The sequence below is a fragment of the Chinchilla lanigera genome, unplaced genomic scaffold, assembly GCF_000276665.1.
Source record: "Chinchilla lanigera isolate Chin_1 unplaced genomic scaffold, ChiLan1.0 scaffold00076, whole genome shotgun sequence".
Classification (NCBI taxonomy): domain Eukaryota; kingdom Metazoa; phylum Chordata; class Mammalia; order Rodentia; family Chinchillidae; genus Chinchilla; species Chinchilla lanigera.
In genome coordinates, this window is record NW_004955477.1 from 660,019 (window position 1) to 678,380 (window position 18,362).

At 35.8% G+C, this 18,362-nt stretch overlaps 2 protein-coding genes across 10 annotated transcripts in view; one reads left to right on the top strand and one right to left on the bottom strand.

Moving 5' to 3' along the window:
* The window catches only part of LOC102009604, a 1,985-nt gene extending 1,770 nt beyond the window's left edge, over positions 1-215 (bottom strand). Inside the window, exon 1 of the mRNA XM_005402077.1 lies at positions 26-215. Coding sequence (XP_005402134.1) covers positions 26-215 — 190 coding nt within the window. The remainder of the gene's footprint in view (positions 1-25) is intronic.
* The window catches only part of Plekha1 (pleckstrin homology domain containing, family A (phosphoinositide binding specific) member 1), a 70,755-nt gene that overhangs the window by 379 nt on the left and 52,014 nt on the right, over positions 1-18,362 (top strand). For 8 of the 9 annotated variants that reach the window (XM_005401937.2, XM_005401939.2, XM_005401940.2 and 5 more), the window contains exon 2: positions 15,600-15,760. In XM_005401937.2, the coding sequence (XP_005401994.1) occupies positions 15,620-15,760 (141 nt within the window). In that variant the 5' untranslated portion in view covers positions 15,600-15,619. Of the gene's footprint in view, positions 1-15,599; positions 15,761-18,362 lie in introns of those variants that run through there. The other variant, XM_005401945.2, reaches the window with a different exon arrangement.

Below are 18,362 nucleotides of genomic sequence, written 5' to 3' on the forward strand. Positions count from 1 at the left end.
GAAGGCAGGGAGGCGCGCGCGTCGCGGGCCCGAGGAGCGCCGCGGTGTCCCCGCCGAGAAGAGAAGCGCGGTCGCGCCCCTAGCTCCCCCGCTCCCGAGCGCGCTCCGGACGCGCCGTGCCCGGGCAGCTGTCCGGGGATTCCCGGCGGCGACGCCTGTCGGAGGGGAACCGCTCCGGGGCCGTCCGTACCCCCGGGGCTGATGGCGCTGGGCATCCTTTTCTAAGTGTTTTAATGCGGTTTCAGCTCAAGACTCGGCCAGCCAGAGGTCCCAGGCGTTCGTGATTGACCTTCGCACCTTGGTAGCTGCAGTGACTCGCCTGAGGTCGTGTGGCTTTGAGGCCAGCTACCAGCCCCAGCTCGAGGGGCAGTCCGGGTGGTTTGTGGTTTCTTTCAAACGCTTTTCTATTGACCCTCCTGAAGTAGCGTGACCGTAATGAAGGGGGTCTGGCTGTCGAAGGTGTTTACAACTTTGGTAGAATTTTAGTTATGCCGAGCCACGAAGCCGCGCATCTGCCATGACTCCTATAAGTAGTGAAACTGGATTGCTGTGTTTGGTCGCAGGTCTGAGAATAGGTTTAAAGAGCAGATACTTAGACAGTTTATGTCATTTTCCTCTTCTGTTTCGCCTTCCAATCCTCTCTAATGCTTGTTTTCTTACTTTACAGTTGATTGTTGCCTATTTTAGTAAGATTTTCTTTGCTTTAATGAAGTCATTGCCATTTGTGAATTAGTTTTCGAAGTAGAAAACCTTATTTCCTGTGTGTTTAATGACTGGAACAAATAGCGCATTCTGAGGTTTATATCATTGTCTTTTATCTTAGAACTACTGAGCTAGCTGCTTTTATTTTCCTCCAGCTACCCATTTGCATGCTTTCTATGTGCTGTTGAAAGAATTTACAGCAAAATTTGAGTGTTACATGATTCAGAGAAAAACTTTGCCAAAAAATTTTTTTTGGAAACTTTTGTTCCAATCTGAAGAACTACTGTTTCAAAAAAATAAGATTTATTCTAACTAAAAGGCCTATTTTCGTACTAGTAATTTTTCGTATTGACATCCTTGTGGTGCACAATAGTTCCCCAAATAAGTTTGCTGATTTGCAAAATATTTCCCCAAATAAGAATTCATTACCTTAGCCAGATCTTCTCAAGGGAAATCACATTTTAAAGTACTGATACATTTAAAGAAGAATATTAAGCTTGGCAAAATTTAATAGTTTATTTTATAGTGCTATAAATTGTACAGTTTTTCCATTAACAGAGTCTCTTGAAGAATATATCTGTGTTAAGGTAGTGTATCTTGTATATGGCTGTGAATTTATCCTTTGGGGAGAGCAGTGGATAGTTTCTGCCACAATAAGATGTGACATAAATGTTGCTTTCTATCTCATTTTGTCTTATTAACAAATAGTTTTATTGTTGCTTTGAGTAGCAGGTCTATATCCTTTTTCTTTCCAGTTTTAGCAGTGTAGCAAAATAGGAAATAGAAGTGGTGTGTAAGTTTGAGTATGGCATAGACTAGGAGAGACAGTGGAACAGGATAAGTATACAATTGTGAGGAAACCGCTGTGAGTTCATAAGCCGGAAGGACCTTTTTAGACATATTTAAGGATGTTAAGAATAGCATTGGGATCTTTTCTTTTAAAAAGTCATTGTGGGGAATATTCAAGTGTTGGTTGATAACATGGGAGATACTATAACATTGAAGAACGCATAGGGAGGTACTTGGGAAAAGTGGAAACATTTTAATAAGGATTTTTCCCCTAAAAACATTTGACAGAACTTTTCAGAAAGTGGCTTTGTGACCTAAACCAGAAAGTTCCTTACTATTATTCTTACAGTTACACTGCAGATTCCATAGTTATTTTCACTGTATAATTTGTAACTCAGAATGAAATCTTTGAAGTAGTTTATTAGCATAACTTAAGTTAGATGTTGACATTGACATATTGCTTGAGTTATTTTTACTCTTGTTTAAGTAACTCTACCACATAAGAATGAGGATAGTTTTCTGAATAAAATTAGTAATTATTCAGATGTGACGATGGTTACTCACATTCTGCATTTGTTAGATAGAAAATTTCAAGTACTATAGAACAGTAACTCCCATCCCCCATTTGATTCGAATGCACAATTAACTTTTTTACTTGTTTGAATAGTTTACTTTTGGTAATATTTAAACTTAATTTTAAATTTAAAGATTTATTGCATTTTAGATTCTCCAAGATACTGTAAAATGTTTCATAGGAAATAAATATTAAAATACAGTTTTAGGGTTTTTAACCATCTGTGAACATACATCATTTGGAAATCTATTGATATGGTATCTAAAAGAATTTCACGGGGCAGAAACTTACGGTAGCTTTAGATATTTAATTATAATGCTTAATTGCATATTTACAGGATGTCTTTCTGTAAAAATTAAACTACTTGTTAATATTTATAATAGCAGTAGGATCCTATTACGTTTAAAGAGTAACTTTAAATCATTTAATCCTGGCTGGGCATGGTGGTCAGGCCCGTAATTCCAGCACTCTGGAGGCTAAGGCAGGAGGATTGCTGTGAGTTTGAGGCTAGCCTGGGCTACAAAGTAAGTTCAAGGCCAGCCTGAACTGCACAGTGAGACCCTATCTCAAAAAGACCCCCTGGCAAAAAAATTCATTCAATCCTAAAGTAATATTTTTTTTTTTGTAGGTACTGTGTGATACGGAATGTGTGAGTTTGTAATTCCTAGAAGATGTTTAGCAAACATTTGCTGTTTATTTTACTAAGCAGTTTGACTAGATACATAGCTTTAGTTCAGTAAGATAGTGTTTTGGTGATTTTATGTCAAGCTTTCTTTGAATTGGAAGTTTTGTTGGACATAAAAGAAAATTAGAGTCATTTAAAATTTTAAAAAATTGAATATGTTATAAATTAAAATACTGTTTCCAAATGGAACTCCTATCAGATTTGTCAGTCTGATAGTTTTATTCTTCAAAAAGTTGTGGTTTTACCCCTTTAGGCAGGCTTCTAGCGTAGCTTCTAACCCAGTACAGTAAATCCTTCCTGAGAATTCCTGTGTCAGGTATTTCATTTCATTTCTTTTCTTCTCTTCTCTTTTTTCTTTTCTTTTCTTTCTTTCTTTTCTTTTTTTTTCTTTTTTTCCAGTACCGGGAATTGAACTCACAACCTTTAGCTTGCCAGGCAGGTGCTGTACAGCTGAGCTAAATTCCCAGCCCCTACTTTCTTTTTTTTTTTTTTTTGTCCTTTTGAGACAAAGTCTCACTATGCATCTCACTTTGTAGCACAGCCTGGTCTTGAACTCACAATGGTCCTCCTGCCTCAGCCTCGTGAGTGCTTTATCTCTCATTTCCAAAGGTGGTAGTCCATATGTTGTTAGGTTATTGATCAATTAAAGTTTGGTGAGAACAAACCAAATAGCTTTAATTTTCAGTTCAGTACTTTTAACTATGCTTTGTAGCCTCTTCTCCCCTCCTTTCCCTTGCCTCTATTAAAATCTCCAGTCTAATGTATTCCAGTTTAAACCATTGGTCTTATATTCGGTGTAGAACTTCTTTTCTCTCTTACCATAGGGTCTTGCTATTTACTGCCTAAAGCATTTAGGGTAAGAAGGGATTGTGGTATGCTCTTAAGATGCCTCTTTTATTTTCCTCTTAAAGAATTTACTTGGACAGAGACTAGTCAGATAGAAAAAGCAAGTATTTCTTATCTGGTTTTTCTGAAGTCATCGCTTTACAGCGGTAGACTGTTGATGTCCACTGATAAACTATGAAACTGACATTTTTGGTGAGATCTTTCAGAGAGTTGCCCTACTTCGTATTTACTGTATATGCAATTTCTGTTGCTAAAGCAAACTAATCTATACCCTTGCCTGCCTGTTCCTGTGAGTGGGGGTGAGTTGGGGTGAGGATCTTTTTTCTGTGTAGCAAGTTTCTTGATAACAGGATTACTTGAGTCCAGGTACTTCTGCAGTTCCCACTCAACCTACTTGAAAATCACTTCCTTCTGATGTCAAATGGTGGCATGCAGGCTGCTCAAGTCTACCCCCTTTCTCTCTCTTGCCATTTCTTATAGTTCTGCTTGTCCCCTTGCTTACATGTGGGTCTGCTCTGTAGGCAGACATTGACCCAGAGAATGAGATGCCAATCTCCCTTTTTCTAGGCACTTAAGAGCTTGGGGAATAATTCCTCTTGGAGGCCTTGCCCCTGTTTTTTGTATACCTCTTTCCTTTCCCCATATTTTCTCTGAAAACTTGGAAGACTTCTAATTCTTTCCTCTCCTGTCAACTGCTTCTATAGAAGGCAAGGGTGGTAAGGTGATGGTGAGGGTCCCAGAGCACTGAGGTATATGTGTGGCAGGGAGGTAAGGAAGCCATGCGTGACTTTCAGGTTAATTCTTACACAGTCTGCGTATGTGTCTTAAGATTCAACCAACCACAGATTGAAAATATTTGAAAAGAAAATTCGTCTGTATTGAACATAAACAAGCTTTTTTTCTTGTCATTATACACTGAACAACTAGTTACATAGCATTTGTGATGTATTAAGTATTATCAGTAATTTAAAGATACTGTGCAGTATAAGGAGGATGTGCATACATTATATGTAAATTATGCCATTTTATATAAGGGACTTGAGCATTAATGCATTTTGGTGTCTGGGAGTCCCAGAACCAGTCCCTGTGTTAAGAAGGGATGACTATATCTCCCCATCTTTGTTTTTGTCAAATTCTGGGGCAAGTGGATTAGGTCCATACATCTAATGAGCAATACAAAGTCCTGTGAGCCTGAAGAGGTCTCACTATGCAGAATTTAATTTTTCCTTCTTTTTCTGTATTTCTTTGTCTCTTCCTGATTTTTAAAATTTATTTCCTGGTAATTTATAACTGATTTTTGTAAAATCTTTACCATAGAGTATAAATAAAGAAAGCTGAAGAACAAATTGCGGGAGTTAATAATACAATTTTATCTCATTTTGCTTTGCAAAAGCTTTACTAAAAATATACATTCAGACAAATACAGTGTTTAGCTGATGTGTTGGCCCACATCTGTAATTCCAGCAATGGGGTGGGGGCTGAGGCAGGAGGATTACGCCTGGGCAATTTAGCAGCTTAGGGAGACCCTGCCTCAAGATAAAAAATAACCAAAGATTGTGATATATCTCAGATTGAAGGCCCTGAGTTCAATCCCTAGTCTGGCCTTTTTTCTTTGCATCATGTAGACAAACCAGTTAAATCTGCAAAATGGTTTCTTTTTTAATGATGGAAAAGCAGCTTTGTGTCTGGAAATGTTAACATTAATATTTGATGCAGTAATTACTGGCTATTTAATACTTCACTCTGCAAATAGTTTTTGAGTGCTTTGAGTATGCCAACTAACTGTTTTAGGCATTGGAGGAAACACAGTGAATAACATAAAACAATTCCCTGCTCTCATGTTTCCTAGATTCCAGTGTGGGGAAACAGGTAAATACTGAGCTGTATCATTTGTTATATATTGATAAATGCTGTAGAGAATGAAGCAGGGAAAGGAGAAGGGAAATGTGGAGAAAATGTGATTTCAGATAAGATCTTAGAGGCTTCACTAAAGAAAGTGACAGTTGAGTTAAAAGGCCCTGAGTGAGGAGCTTGTCTGGTGAGTCCAGGTGGCCAAATAAGTGAACAAAGGGGCCTGGGATTGGGATGGGCTGAGCAGGAAGGCAGGGCATATAGAGCTTTGTAAGGGCTTTGGTTTTTACTTCTAGTGGGATGGGGCCCTATTGAAAAATAGTAGCTCTCAGCCTTGACTGAACATTGGAATTAACCTGGGGAGCTTTAAAAAAGTATTGATGCCTAGATCCCATCCTACAGTTTTTGCTTTAATTAGTCTGGGAGCATCAGGCAATCCCAGACAACAGGATTTGCAAAAACTTCCAGGTAATTTTAATAAGCAGCTAAGATTGACATCCACTGAAGAACATTAACGCCCCTTGTTTGAATCTGTCTCTGCCACTTGGGTAAGTGCTTTAGTTTTCTTATCTATAAAAGTAGTTATAAGGATTGAACTATAAGGATTAGAACAGGTCTGGGCAGGTAGTAACATATGTGTTTATTGAGTAAACACTTGAATATATGTTTAATGGTATCACCCTGACTGTCATGTTGAGACTAGATTGAAGTGAGGCAAGGGCTGAAGCAAGGAGGTCCTTGTAGTAATCCAGGTGGGAGATGATGGTCAGAATGATAGCAAGTGGTGGAAAGTGGTGGGATGCTAGACAGACAGTATTTTGAAGATAGAGACGACAGAATTTGTCGATAGATTGGACATGGATTGAGACAGCAGACTTCATTAAGTGTGACTCCAAGATACTTTTCTTGAACAATTGGAAGAAGGGAGTGATAGTTTTCTGAGATAGGCAAGACAGAGAATCAGGCTTCTGTGGAGAGTATCTGGAGCTCAGTTCTGAGTTTGAGATGAATGTTAAGTAAATAGATCTGTAAGGTGGACATACTACACTCAAATGTAGAGCTCAGCAGAGTAGTTGGGGCTGGAGATAGCAATTTGGAATTTTCATTATTCAGTCCCAAGAGAGTGAGTGTGAGCTTAACTAGAGACCAAATACATAAAAAAGAGATTCACAGATCGCTCCCTGAGACACAGCAGTATTCAGAGGTCTGAGCGGTGAAGTGTTCCTCAGGGTTTCTCAAGTTTCCTAGGATTAAAGATAATTACAATTTTTTTTTTTCATTTTTTAAAGAAAGCAGCCTGATTGAGACTCAGTTCACACCATATAATCTACCCACTAGAGTGTACAATTTGTTGATTTTTAGTGTATTCATAGTTGTGCAGCCATTACCACAATCAACCTTAGAATTATTTTATCACTTAGAAGAAACCCTGTACCTTCTGATCCTCAGGCATCTGTTCATTTCCCTCCTGTCCCTCCATTCCTAAGTCACTAGTCTACTTTTTGTCTTTATGGATTTGCCCATTCTGGATATTTCATATCAGTATAATCATAATGCATTGTCTGCTGAGAGAGAAGTGGTGTTTATTAGAACCTAGCTTCTAGATTCATTAGTTTCTAAATCATTTGGTAATAGTAAAACTATAAGATCTGTCTGCTGGAGAGAAACACTTTTCTCTTTGTAATTAGTAAGAAAGTGGGCTGATACTTTGAGACTGTATGATAATTCTGTTCCCTGACAATATTGCATCAACAGTTAGTGTTCATTGAAGATGCTTGCTTAAATTGATAATTATATTGGGATTACAACGTGGGGATATTCTATTACTGTCTTTTTTTTTGAGACAGGATCCTGTTATATAGTGCAGGCTGACCTTGAACTCATGGCAGTCCTCCTGCCTCACCCTCCCAAAGGCTGGGATTACAGGTGTGCGCCACCATACTTGGCTTGTTACTATCACATTTTGAAAGATCATGAGTTCATAGTATTTTGAATTCATGATACAGTTTTTCTTTGTGTGTCTGTATTTCTTTCCTCTTGCTGTGACAATCTTAGTTTCTAATAACAAAGAAATGTTTTGTATCTTAATTTTATTGTAAATGTAATCAATACTGTGCTATTTAAATTATCTTATAATATATATAAAGTCTTAACATGTTCATAAAATAGTTTCAGATTACAATACCAGGTAGGAGTGCTGGATCAGAGGATAAATGCAGGTGTGATTTTGTTAAATGTCAGATTTACCTCCATAGGGTTTTATTTTGCATTCTCATCAGCAATGTAAGAGAATTCTTATTTTCTTGCATTATAGAGTACTGTCAAGCTCTTGAATTTTTACCAGTCTGGTAGATGCAAAATGGTATCTTTGCATGGTATAAAATTTTAAAACTTTTGTGTTACAAAGAATTGTGAACATCCGTAAAAGTAGAAAGTTAAATTAAACTCATGTAGCACCTCAACCCAAGCCTGCCTGTTCCATTCATTCTCACCATCAAAATTACTTTGAAATGAGTCCTAGATAATTTTATCTGTCTGTAAATATTTCCACAGTACCAGCATCACAGCATATTTATCTCTTTCCTTAATATCAGGCAGTATTTAGTTTTCCCATTTTCTTAAGTATGTCACCCCCCACCCCCATACTGGAGCTCGAACCTAGAGCTGCTGTAGTATTGAGCTACATCTCAGCTTTTTTTAGAAAAGTAGACCTTAAATAATGTCTGCATGTTGTGGTTGGTCCAGATACCTTCTAAAGTTCTTTTTAAAGTTTTTGTAGATTCCCTGTAGTTCCTTTACCCCATTGCTTTTTAACTTAAGTTTGAAGAAATTAATGATCTGTTCCAAGACATTTCTTATTGTATAGATTTTACTACTTGAATCTCTGTTTTTCCATTGTCTTCTGTATTTCCTGTAAATTGGTAGTTATAGTTAGTCTTGGTCAGACTCGTGTGTATATATCTGTGTGTTTGTGTTTTTTTCCTCTCAAAATGTGTATGGATGGTGTCATATTCTTTTGTCAGAGAGCGTATGAAGTCTGAATTCTTTTTTTTTTGATGTCAGTTGTAATGTCTGCACAGTACCTCTTTGGGATTTTTGGATTTCTTTTATGAGTGGTGCTGAATATCTCTTCATATGTTTAAAGGCCATTGTTATTCTTTCTGTAAAATTTGTCATTGTTCTATTAAACTTTTGATACATTTTTCTTGACTTTGTTGGTAAGCTCTTAAGTGTTGAGAAGATTAGCATTTCGTGATTTAATTTGGAAATATTTTTTCCTGGCTTTGACTTTGCCTGTCAAGTTTTTGCCATGCAAAGGCTCTTAAAAAATTACTTGTAGTTGTATATCAATGAGGATTTTTATTGCTACTTGACTTTAATTCACTTTTTAAAGTTAGATACAATAAACTATTTAAAATGTGCAATTTTGAGTTTCAGACACATCTACTATATATTAATAGAACATTTCCATAACTGTGGAACTATAGACTATCAATGATCTGTGTTCTATTCCTGTAGATTGTTTTGTATCTCTTAAGATTGTATAGAAATGTAAAGCATGTAGCTTTTTACGTCTGGCTTGTTTTTTCTTTTAGTGTAATGATTTTGAGATTCATTTATATTGTTTGCATGGGTTAGTGATTTTTTTTTTTACTGTGGACCAATATTCCATTGTATGGATACATCACATTTTATTTCTTCACCTTATGATGGCCATTTGGGTTGTTTCTAGTTTAGGGCTTATGAATAAAACTGATATAAACATTTGTCAATTAATTTTTGTATGTTTTATGTATATGTTTTCATTTCATTCCTCTCATGCAGCTATCTAGGGATAGAATAGCTGTGTCATAGGATAGGTGTATGTGGTTTTATTGCTAGAACCTTTTCTAAAACTTACTATTTTACATTTCCATCAATAGTGTATAAGTTGTGCAAGTTCCACATCTTTTTTTTCCTGGCACTGAGACTTGAACAGAGGACCTTGCGCTTGCTAGGCAGACAGTGTGCCACTGAGCTATATCCTGGCCCAAGTTCCACATCTTTGACATTTTGTGTTGTCTGTTTAATTTTAGCTCTACTGGTGAGTATGTATAGTATTTTTTCTTTAAACTCAGAATTATTGATATATTATTTGCATACAGTAAATCTTAACCATTTTAGAGTTTTGGTATATGATGTATATAGCTGTATAACCACCAACACAAGACACAGAAAATTTCCTGATGTTTGTTGTAGTCAGTCCTTCCCCAATTCCAAGTCCTAGCAATTTTAATTTGTTTCTCATCACTATAGGTTTTATTTGTTGGTAGTGATATTTTTTACTTTGCGTGCAGTTCACTCTTTGTGGCATGTAGGCTTAATAGTTTTGACCAATGTATAATCTTGTGTCTCATTACATTCAAGATACAGAATAGTTCTATCACCCTTAAAAGTTACTCTTTGAAGCCAACTTCTTCCTCCATCCAATGATCTGTTCTCTGTCTCTGTAGCCCTTTGGAACTGACTTCTTTCACTTAGCAAAATACATTTGAGATTTACCTGTAGTGTTTTGTATATCATTCATTCCTTTGTATTGCCAAGTAGTATTCCATTTACTAGTATTAGTAATATTCACAGTTTGTTTATTCATTCCCCAATTGAAATAGCTGTGGGTTCTGTTTTTTGTTTATGAATTAATACTGCTATAAATGTGTAGTTTATAGCTGTGGGTTCTGTTTTTTGTTTATGAATTAATACTGCTATAAATGTGTGTATACAGGATTTTGTGTCAATAAGCCTTTAACTTGAACAAGTACCTAAGACTGGGCTTGCTGTATTGTAATAATGTTTAACATTAAGAGAAATAGCTGCAGTATTTTTTCAAAGTTGGTACGTCTTTTTGTATCTGCACCAGCGATGTGTGAAAATTTGTTTGCTCTACATCTTTGACAGCATTTTTTGTTTTCAGGTTTTTTGTTTGTTTTAACCATTCTGGTGGGTATGTTGTAGTACATGTTGGTTTTTAAAATTTGAAATAGTTTCCTGGCTAATGTTGATGAGCATTAGGTTTTTTTTTTTGTTGTTGTTTGTATATGTGTGCTTATATACTATGTGCATCTTGTTTGTTAACTTATCTTTTCAAGGTTTTTTCCCCATTTTCCTATTTAGTTGCTTGTTTTATTGCATTTTGTGCAATAATTGCCTGCTTGTTCTTGGATATCAGTTGTCTGATAGATTCAGGTATAACAAATATTGCATGTTAATTCCTACTTTGTGGCTTGTCTTTCTGTCTTTGTTTCTTAATGGTGTCTTTTGAAGAAGTTTCAAATTTTGATGAAATTCAGTATGTCATTTACATGACTCAGTCTGTTAAATTATTATCTAAGAAATATGTGTCTGTCCCCAAGGTCATAACTGTTTCCTCCCAGCAGCTTTATAGTTTTGGTTTTTACATTGTCTGCGATCCATTTAATTTCTCCGCTCTTGGATAATTAGTCATTTTAGCACTATTTGTTGAAAAGAATGTCCATCTTCTATGGAAGTGTCTTGGGGTCTTTGTTATAAATCTGTTGGCCATGTATGTACAGATTGGTGTCTGGATAGTATTTTGTTTTGTTAGTTATGTTTATCGTTCTACAATGTTTTAATTAGTATTGTTTTACTCTGAGTCTTGAAATCAAGTAATGTAAGCCTTCCTTCTCAGTGCTTTGGGAAATAGGCTTGGCTTTTGATGGTGATTTGAAATTCAGTATATGTGATATATTACTTGGTCAGGTTTTAAAAACTATTCTACTGGAATTTTGATTGTATTTAATTGAACCCATTGATCTTTTTGGGGAGAATCAAAATTTAATTTAATTTTAAAATTTCAATTTCTGAATTCATTTTTATCTTTCTTAATTTTTTAATTTAATTGAGAGCATTCCAATCCATTGAATTGTATAACTCTTCATTTATTTTGGTCTTTAAATTTGTGCATGCAGAGCTGGAAGTGGTGACACAGACCTGTAATCTCAGCCCACTGAGAAACTGAGGCAGGAGGATTACAAGTTTGAGCCTAGCCTGGGCAACTCAAGGCCTCTGTGAGAACAGGTCTTAGAAGTAAAAAACAGAAAAAGGACTGGCAATATAGCACAGTGCACAGGCCCTGTGTTCAATCAGTACTGTACTGAAAGAAAAATTCTATGTGACATATTTTGTAGTTGTCAGTATTGAGGCTGTACATCTTTTGTTACATGTATTTCAAGAAAAATTCTGTGTGCAGTATTTTCTAATTGTCAATATTGAAGCTCTGCATTTCTTCTGTTAATTTAATTCTATATATTATATCTCTAATGCTACTCTGAATAGAATCATTTTTGAGGAGGGGTCCTGCTATGGTGCCCAGGCCGGTTTCAAACTTGTATGCTTAAGTGGTCCTGCCTCAGCCTCCTGAGTACCAGAGGACCCCATGTGTATATGACCATACCTAGCTTAAATAGAACCTTTTAAATTATAATTTCCAGTTGTTTCTAAAGATGTAGTTGGCTTTTATATCCTGAGACCTTTGTAAAGTGACTTATTCTTCCCAAAGTCACAATACTTTGTGTGTGTGTGTGTATGTGTGTGTGTATATGAAGGTTTTTTGTGATTTAAAAGAACAAGTGCTTACCCTTCACTCTTGTGTAGGTTGACTGGATTCATCTGGCAGTTCCTTCCTGGGGTCTTTTATGCAGTTGTAGTCACAATGGCAGCTGAGACTGGAGTCCTCTGGAGCTTGACTAGGTTGATGGTTAAGATCACAGCCTCTTTATCACGGCTGGGATGGCTGGGACAGCTGAGTAGGAGCTGCTGCTCCTCTCCACATAGCTCCCATTGAGGTATAGGACTTGGGTTTTATACAACATGACAATTTCAGAGTAATCAGATTTCCTGTGTGATAGCTGATTTTTCCCAGAGTGAGCATTCCAAGACAGTGATTTTTCCTCCACTAGAGAAAATATGTGCTCTCCTTTTTCAAATTAAGTAATAAGATAAATGCATTGGGGCAGTCATTGTAGAAACTGCATAGTACTGTTAAGATGCTGTGTAAGTTAATTTTTTATATTGAGGTGTTGAGTTTAACCTTATTTTTTATATTGAGGTATTGAGTTAACCTTATTAACATAAAGTTAGCATTTTAGTGTGTAGAATTCAGTGTCATTTAATACATTCACAACCGCTAGTGTGAAAATATTTTTATTGCCCATACTTGTTAAGCAATCATTCTTCATTTCTTGCTGCTTCCAGGCCCTGGCAACCGTCAGTCTCCTTTCTGTTTTATCTATTACAGATCTTTCACATAGAGTTATATGTTATGGTATGTGGCTGGCTATTTATTGCTGTTTTCTTTCACTTAGCATTATGTTTTAAAGGTTCATCCAGATGGTGACATGAATCAGTACTTCTTCCCTGTCTAAATAGTATCCCATTGTGTGTGTGTGTGTGTGTGTGTGTGTGTGCACTATATTTTATTTATCTAGTTACCTGTTGATGGATGTTTGGGTTGTTTTCATCTTCTGACCATTATGAATTGTGTTGCTGTCAACTATTCACATACAAGTGTTTGGTACCTGTTTTCAATTCTGAGTATGTATCTGGAGTAGAATTGCTAGGTCATGTGGTTATTCTATGTTTAACTTTTGAAGAACTGCCAAACTGTCTTACACAGCTGTTGTACCATTTTATATTTCTCCTAGTAATGTAGGACAGTTCCAGTCTCTCCATGTCCTTGCCAACACTTGTTATTTTTCTCTCTTAATTATAGCCATTCTAGTGGGTGTGAAGAGGTATCTTTACTGTATCTTACTGAAGAGGTATCTTGACTTGCATGTTCCTACTCACTAGTGGTATTGAGCATCTTTTCATGTTTTTGTTGGCCATTTGTGTATCTTTATAGAAATGTCTCAACACCTTTGCCCATTTTTAAATTTTTATTTTTAAATTTCAGCAATTACTTATATATTCTAGATTCAAGACCTTTATGAGATACATACTTTCTCTCCTATCCTGCAGGGTTTCTTTTTTATTTTTTCGTTTTGTTTTTATTTTTGTTTTTACTTTCTTGGTGTTCTTTAATATATGAAAACTTCTAGTTTTGATAAAATCTAATTTACCTTATTTTTTTCTCTTGTTGTTCATGCTCTTGATGTTATATCTAGGAATGTATTATTAAATCCAAGGGTTTTACCCTAATATTTTCTCCTACAAGTTTTACACTTATATTGTCTCCTGAAAGTTTTATAGTTTAATTTCTTACATTTATATTGTTTATTCATTTTGAATTAATTTTAGTATGTGGTGTGAAATAGAACTCCACCTTCATTCTTTCATGTAGTTGGTTATGTCAGCACCGTTCATTGAAAAGGATAGTCTTTCTCCCATTGAATGGTATTATCATCCATGCTGTTAATCAAATGAGTACAGATGTATTGGTTATTTCTGGGTGCTCATTCTGTTTCATTTGTGTACGTCTACCCTCATGGCAGTATCACATAGGTTAGTTTTTACCTGTAGTATATGTTGGTATACGGCATTAATTTTTCAAGCTTCATTTGCACTCTAGCTTTTTAAACTTGACGTAAACACCAGATTTATAACATATACACAAATTTAATGGATAATTTAATTTAAAACTTTTGTTATTGTTCATAGTTTCTTTGACTACATAAAAATTGTCATGTAAATATACACTATCAAAGTGCACTGTAATTGAATTTTCATTGTGAATTAAATTTACCTTGAGCCCTTAAATGAAGTGAGTTACATTAAATTGTCCTGCCGAAAGATGTGCTGTTGATTATAGAATTACCAGAATAGAAATAGCTGTCTGTAGATTTGGACTAAGTGTCACAGGGAGGAATCATCTATCAATAGTTCTTTTTTTTTTGGTACGGGGAGTCGAACTCACAACCTCACGCTTGCTAGGCAGACGCTGTGCCACTGAGCTATATCCCCAGCTCTTCTTTGTCTCTATCAGTGTGAACAGTTGCCTGTAGTCAGCATTCATGGTAAATTTAATTTCAAAAGTGATTGTTGTTCATGCTTCGTATGTTGGTGTAGGTTCATTTATGTAGGTTCATTATATCCCTGGTGCCTATATCAATAGTTTCTTGATCAAAAATTATTAAAAACACTGTTTTTTTTTTTTTTTTTTTTTTTACCAAGGTCATGATTTGTAACTTTAATCAGTACAACCAAAGTTTAAATATTTTAGAACCAGAATATGATATGCCTTTTGTCTCTTTTAATTTGTAACTCCTCTCTCCCTCTTCCTCTCTTGTTTTTCCATGTAGTAATTTATTTGCTGAAGAAACTGGATTGTTTATCCTTTTGTTTCCTATGCTCTGGATTTTCCTGTAAATTGGTAGGGGCTTTAGTAACTTGATCAGATTTAGATAAAAAGATTTTTGTGTTCCCTGCCTGGTGATATCTGAATGTCCTTCATCAGGAGGTAGATAGTACCTGTTTCTCTTTTTGTTTTGTTGGCTAAATTTATTCTGAATCATTTTAATTTTAACAATTAAAAGGGCTTTTAGAGAGACAAGATGGTTTAGGGCCTAACATAGGCATTCTATACTCCAGGAATCTTTGTTCAAGTTTTTATTCTTTTCCTACTCATTTTGAAATCTGTGAAAGTCACTTCCTGTATAATGTTAAATTCCTTATGAAATGGGGACGATGACGTCTACTCATAGAGTTGTTTTGACAACTAAATGAGGTAATGCATGGAAAAGAACTTTGTACAGAGCTTAGCATACAGTAAATGCTGCTGTGAATTTACAGATATTCTAAGACAATCTAAAAGGTAAATTATCCTGATTTATAAGGAAATTAAAATTTAAGAAGCTAATTTTTAACTCATATGGGTAAAGTAAGTAAATTATTCAGCTGAGGGAAGTGGCTCTTCGTCTCCATCAGTGTGAACAGTTGCCTATTGTTAGCATTCATAGTAAATTTAATTTCGAAAGTGATTTTTGTTCATGCTTCAGATGTTGGTGTAGGTTCATTTTAGCTGGCCTCATCTAACATTGGAAAGTGGGATTCTTGTTGCACAGACTGCACCACAGCATAAACTGAATCTTTTAAGTCTATTGAGAAATACTTTTCCTTTTCGTAGGAGCTTACTGTTTTTGTTATTATTTTTTACAGTGTAATGTTCAAGCCCAGAAATGCCTTATGTGGATCGTCAGAATCGCATTTGTGGTTTTCTAGATATTGAAGAAAATGAAAACAGTGGGAAATTTCTTCGACGGTACTTCATACTGGATACCAGAGAAGATAGTTTTGTGTGGTACATGGATAATCCACAGGTTTGTAAAATCCAAAGATTACCTCTTAAAAGCATATAAAAGTTTGATTTATTCAAGCATTTGACATACAAGTTTTAGGAATTCTGTTCCTCAACAATTAGATTTATTTCTACTGGTTTCACTTTCTCTGCCTTGTAACGCTGTCTTGTTTGAATTTTAGAAGGTGAAACTTAAATTTATTTGATTAAAAATTTATGAATGTATATATACTGTCCATCTTGGGATAGAAATGCTATCTCTGATATATTATTCAAGTAATGACTTTGAATGAAAATTTTTTTGGCTAGAAACTCTACTATCACTATCCTTACAGAGTTTGACAGCCTGTTTTGCTCCCTTATCTCTGGGTGTAACCACCTTTCTTGGGAGGGAGCCACCTGGTTTTGTGGCCACATGATTATTAACTTTATTTACTTGGCCAGAGTCTAGAAAAAACAACATGTCAGCAGAAATTACAAGTTTACATTTATTTCAAAATTAGAGATTCTCCTTTTTCTGACCCTGTGTCTTTGTCTGGCACAGGATCTCCTTAAAAATTCCCTTTTCCCCAGGTAGAAACTGACTCTTGACTCTCTGTAATCACTGTTAACCAGATTCCAGCTCGTTATTCTTGTCTAGAGCCACAGCAGTTTGGTCTGTGTAAGCTCCTTGATTTCCCTCTCTTCATGAGGGCTGATTATATGGTTTCTCTTGAATTTTACGTAAAACCTTTTAAATATTTTTCTGTCTTTATGCATTATAGATTCTTCTCAGAAGTCTTCCTTTTTTGAGAACTTCTCATGTAACAGATCTAAACAAGGATAAATATAAAGCAATATATTTGTCACTTTGAATGAAAGTTGAACTTTGAATTCAGAGGAAAAGGTGTAGTTATAGTTAGTGGAGGAAGTTGATATCTTCATGGAAATGGTAACATTTAAAGTTGACTAGAGGGTTGGATTTTGATCAAGACATTTGCAAGTGGGTACTGCGGTGCTAAAATTTTTTATTTTGTGAACAAAATAAAATCAAGGTAAGAGAGCCTGTGGCATGTTTGGATAATATTTTACTTTGGTAAGGAGGATCTGTTAAGTTGCACTCAACTATGTCTTATTCCCATGAACTTCTAGGGGGATGGAGTGCTGAGGATTGAACCCAGAGCTTCCTGCGTGCTGAGCATGTGCTTTACCATCCTGAGCTTCTTGCATGAACTTTTTAAAGCTGTGTATCTGTTTTAATTATTGTGTTGGTTTTTCTCAACACAGTAGAGAATTTTAAATCTTTTTTCAATTATTATTAATTTTATCTTATCTTTCCAATTTATGAGAATCTTTTAAAATCTTAATTTAACCATTAATTTCAATTTTGTGTCATTTTTTTTTACCCCCTGTGGTACTGAGACTTGAACTCAGAATCTTGTGTGATAGCTGAATGCTCTGCCAATGAGCTGCAAGTGTCTCCACCCTTTTAAATTTTTTTAAAATTTTAAGACAGTGTCTCACCTCACTAAGTTGCCTAGGCTGAGCTTGAACTTGTGATTCTTCTTCCTCAGCCTACTGAATAGTGGGGAATATAGACTGTATCACCATGATCAGTTTTTGTCACTTTTAAATAATGACAACTCTTCATGGAAACTTCAGTAAAAAATGTTGCTAAGATTATTGTATTAGGTTAAACCATATGAAATTGTGAATATACAGCCATTTTAAATTACTGAAAAATGGCAATTTCAAATGGTTTGATTTTGTTGCTCCTGTCAAGATACAGTAGCATGATTATACAGATCACAATAACCCCGCTACAGAAAGAAAGTTTGATTCACCTGTGCTTAGGGAGCCACTTCTTTTCACTGCTGCTTTTTTTTTTTTTTTTTTTTTTTTTTTGCCCCTGGTTTTGCTTTTTTTTTTTTTTTTTTTTTTTTTTTTTGAGGAAGTTGGTAATGGCGAAGAATTAAGTAGTCACACTAGGAAATGAATTTGAAGAGATTTGAAAAAGTATTGAACTGGGCCTAGTGGCTTGTGCTTGTAATTCCAGCACTCCTATTGAGGCCAGAGGATTACTGCAAGTTCAGGGGTAGCCTGCTGGGCATGGTGGCAGTGGCACATGTCTATAATCCCAGTACTTAGGAGGCTGAGGCAAGAGGATTACTGGGAGTTCCAGGCCTAGCCTGGACTACATAGCAAGTTCAAGGTCAGCCTAGACTACATAACAAGACCCTGTCTCAAAAAATTTAAAAAAAAAAAGGGCAGTCTGGGCTGCATAATGAGTTCAGGACCAACTTGGACTATTAGTGAGGTACTGTCTCAAAAAAAAAAAGTATTTGGCAAAAGGAGTTCAGGAAGCTGGGCGTGGTGGCGCACTCCTGTGATCTCAGCACTTGGGAGGCTGAGGCAGGAGGATTGTTGCAAGTTTGAGACCAGCCTGGGCTACAAAGTGAACTCAAGGCCAGCCTGAACTGCATAGAGAGACCCTGTCTCAAAAACAAAAGGAGTTCAGGAACTCATAAGTGTTCGGCTTATTTCCCCTTTTATCTTAAATTTCATATTAGTTTATTATTCTTTGTCAAGTAACTCACTTTGAAACTCAATTTTTTTTCCAGTTGAAGTTGACAGCAGTTATACTG